This window comes from Trachymyrmex cornetzi, unplaced genomic scaffold (genome assembly GCF_001594075.2).
Source record: "Trachymyrmex cornetzi isolate Tcor2-1 unplaced genomic scaffold, Tcor1.1 scaffold496, whole genome shotgun sequence".
NCBI lineage: Eukaryota > Metazoa > Arthropoda > Insecta > Hymenoptera > Formicidae > Trachymyrmex > Trachymyrmex cornetzi.
The window spans coordinates 3,280-5,993 of record NW_017299795.1 but is presented as its reverse complement, the minus strand read 5'-3'; the positions used below and the strand labels follow the sequence as shown (position 1 = coordinate 5,993).

Genomic DNA, 2,714 nt, shown 5'->3' with positions numbered 1-2,714 from the left:
AAGTGGCTTGTGTTGTATCGTGTCCAATCATGTGCAAAGTAACGATAAAAGTAACTGTAAAATTCGTTACCGTTACCAAAAAAATGTAACTTCGTTAAGCCGGGAGCAGAAAAACGTAAGGCGTCGTCTACAATACACGGAGTAAGAAGTAAGAGTAAGAAATTGACCAATCACAGTCGAATGTGAGAAGAATAATCGACTGTGATTGGTCAATTTTTTACTCTTATTTCTTACTCCGTGTATTGTAGACAGGCCTTAACATTGGATTCACTACTGGCCTTACGGTCTCTACTGTGATTGGCTAATTCACTTACTGCTTGCGTGTTACGGCCTTACGTTCTTGTATGTGTCATGGGCTTTACTGTTACAGTTACTAAAGAAAAAAAGTAACGCAGTTACTAGTAAAGTTACCAAAAAAGTAACTTATAACTGTAACTTCGTTACAAGTAACGAGTTACTTTCATTCCCTAATGATAAGTATTTTTGAGAACATCGATTTTAGATTTTCACTGCTTAAGAAAAAAAACGCGATTTTATGAAACAAATATTTATTGCATACAGGAACGAAAAAATATAAAAATTTCGCAAACAGAATATGTATTATATGTATAGATACTAACAAGTTCGACTACTCGTAACGTTTGAGATTTTTTTATACTAACAAAACAATATCCAACTGAATATAAATATATATTAATATGTATTTTATAAAATAAAAAATATTTAAAAAAATACCAATAGTAAAACAGACTCTTTGTCAGTGCTCTTTGTTCCCTGTTTCTTGTTTCTTACCTTTTGCTTTTTTCTCTTTTACAACCGTTTTATCAACAATTGTATTTCTTGCTATACATATTTCTTGTTTCTTTCGAAGTTTGTTTACTTTTATCTCGGATGATAAAACAAAAAACCGGATAAGAAGCAAAAAGACAAAATGTAAAAAATAGCAAAAAGCAAGAAACAAGAAACAAAAAGCACATTGTAGAAGCTTTATGGCTGTTCTACAATGTGCTTTTTGTTTCCTGTTTCTTGCTGTGTGTCTCTGTCTCTTGCGTTTTTGATCGAGGAGGCAAGAGACAAACAGTAATAAACAGGAAACAAAAAGCACATTGTAGAATTAGCCTTAAACCTACTGACTTAAGTTTACTACAAGTACAGTCTCCTGAATCAGTGATCACTATGAGTTTCACTCTTTCATCTAAAGCAAGGATAAAAGTACTGAAAGTGTCCAAATCTGACGCAACCTCAGTTAATTGTCTCATTATAAAAATTTAAGAGTGGCGCAAATGCCCCTTATTCTTCCTTGCATAAACCTATGACTGGAATATATAAATTGTCTGCAAGGTGGAGGAAAGTCAAAACAATATTGAAAAACAATAGGGATTATTTTCATGATTGATGTATGTCGGTATGTTTTAACAGTAAATATTAAATGTCGTAAAAAATAGTAGATTATTTATTTGTACATTTAATGTAAACTGTAAAGCAAAAAATAATTTGTATGTTTATAATAAAATCATTTTTGTACTCAATTAGATTATTAAAAAAAAAATTACAGTAATTTTGAACGAAGCTGAAAATTTCTTGCCTTTTGTAACACATAAAATACGCAAGTTTAAAACGAAAGAAACGGAGGTCATTGCACTAAATGTCAACAGTAAATTTTAAACCACGTGTTCAGAAGAAGCAAAATCTAACCTAAAAAAAACTCTTAACGTTAAATAATACTGTCGAGAGCAAGTAGAGAAAAAAGTGAATCAGAATATAGAACACTAACCTCTTTCACGACGGGATCGTCTTCTCTTTCCGTGGTGTTCATCGTCGTTATTTTTCATCGGAATAATTCTTCAACTTTTTATATTTTATGTTGTTACATGTGCACAAAACATCTCTCTCTCGGAATTTTTCGGATAATTTAAATCGAAATATACCTGCATAATACTCCGGAGCAAACGAGACGAAAGGGGGATGAATTGATAATGGCAAGGTAGCAAGCATAGAACTCCGAACCACTTTTAAAAATCGGCGATAGACACAGTAGAGACATCTATCAAGGCCCGTCTACAATACACGGAGTAAGAAGTAAGAGTAAGAAACTGACCAATCACAGTCGAATGTGAGAAGAATAATCGACTGTGATTGGTCAATTTCTTACTCTTACTTCTTACTCCGTGTATTGTAGACGGGCCTTTACAGTCGAATGTGAGAAGAATAATCGACTGTGATTGGTCAATTTCTTACTCTTACTTCTTACTCCGTGTATTGTACACGGGCCTTCATGTTGAAAGTTGGCTTCCTTTACTCCTAGCAATCCGATTGGCCAAAGCATTAGGGTGCCGTCACATACGGCGTAACCTGCGTATTCTAGTAATTTACTAGAATACGTTATTTTTTATTTACTAGAATACGCCATTCTGAAAACCCGAATTCACATTGAGCGTATTTCGCGGAAGATTAGAGAGGGGTGATCCCGATTGACTACGACTCGATTGGACACCACCAATCACAGCGACCGGTGCTTAGGAGCTTTGTAGTCTCAAGCGCTGTGAGTGGCTCGTGTCCAATTGAGCCGTGTCCAACTGGGTACTATCCGATTAGAGAAATGCGGAACTAATGCAACCAATTGTTGATTAGAATTTCTGTTGTACACTCTATCAGAAATGCTAAGTAAATTTACGATTGGTTTTCGTAACCTACGCATCTCGAAAAGTACGCCT

The 2,714-nt window shown here is 34.6% G+C and overlaps 1 protein-coding gene across 1 annotated transcript in view; it reads right to left on the bottom strand.

The window, feature by feature from the left end:
- Window positions 1–1,984, bottom strand: part of Polr3E (RNA polymerase III subunit E) — an 8,700-nt gene extending 6,716 nt beyond the window's left edge. Inside the window, exon 1 of the mRNA XM_018514268.1 lies at window positions 1,775–1,984. Within this exon, the coding sequence (XP_018369770.1) occupies window positions 1,775–1,816 (42 nt within the window). The 5' untranslated portion in view covers window positions 1,817–1,984. The remainder of the gene's footprint in view (window positions 1–1,774) is intronic.
- Window positions 1,985–2,714: the final 730 nt, after the last annotated feature.